Raw genomic sequence first — 551 nt, 5'->3', positions numbered from 1 at the left:
TGAAACCCAGCCCCGCGCCCACCGAGACACAAGAGGCCACCGGCCAGTCCCCTGACTCTGCCCACAAGGGAAACAGCTCCGAGGAGGCCCCAGGCAGCATCTTCGACAACGTGAAGCCGCTGCTCATCGCGGGAGTGGCGGTGGCCGCGCTGGCGGTGGTGGTGGGAGTGGCGTTCCTGGCCCGGAAAAAATGAAGATGGAGCCGGGGTGGGGATGAGGAACCCAGCCCAGCTGTACAGCTCCTTTTGAGACCAATGCATGCAGAGAGAGTCTATACATATCTCTATATATACATATATATATATAGTGAGCTAGCTAGGTCAACAAGAAACACCAACTGCAACTCCAAGAGTCTTGTTGAAGACAACTGTGCGGTTTGACCCGGTGTGGGGTAACTCCATGCACTCAGTGTGTTCTTTCATGTAATATATCTTGGCTTCTACCACTGTGTATAGATGACAGCTTGTCCTGATCGGTGTAAATGATGGTGTCCCCTCCCCTCCCCTGCTGTCCTCCCTGGGAGACACCCTCACCTCTCCTGCAGTCCCTTG

The 551-nt window shown here is 55.0% G+C and overlaps 1 protein-coding gene across 1 annotated transcript in view; it reads left to right on the top strand.

The window, feature by feature from the left end:
- The window catches only part of CEND1 (cell cycle exit and neuronal differentiation 1), a 385-nt gene extending 191 nt beyond the window's left edge, over window positions 1–194 (top strand). The window contains 1 exon segment of the mRNA XM_010018003.1: window positions 1–194. This exon segment is cut by the window's left edge and continues 14 nt beyond it. Coding sequence (XP_010016305.1) covers window positions 1–194 — 194 coding nt within the window.
- Window positions 195–551: the final 357 nt, after the last annotated feature.

This window comes from Nestor notabilis, unplaced genomic scaffold (genome assembly GCF_000696875.1).
Source record: "Nestor notabilis isolate BGI_N333 unplaced genomic scaffold, ASM69687v1 scaffold29717, whole genome shotgun sequence".
Taxonomy (NCBI): domain Eukaryota; kingdom Metazoa; phylum Chordata; class Aves; order Psittaciformes; family Psittacidae; genus Nestor; species Nestor notabilis.
The sequence above is the reverse complement of the archived record's forward strand: the minus strand, read 5'-3'. Positions and strand labels throughout refer to the sequence as shown.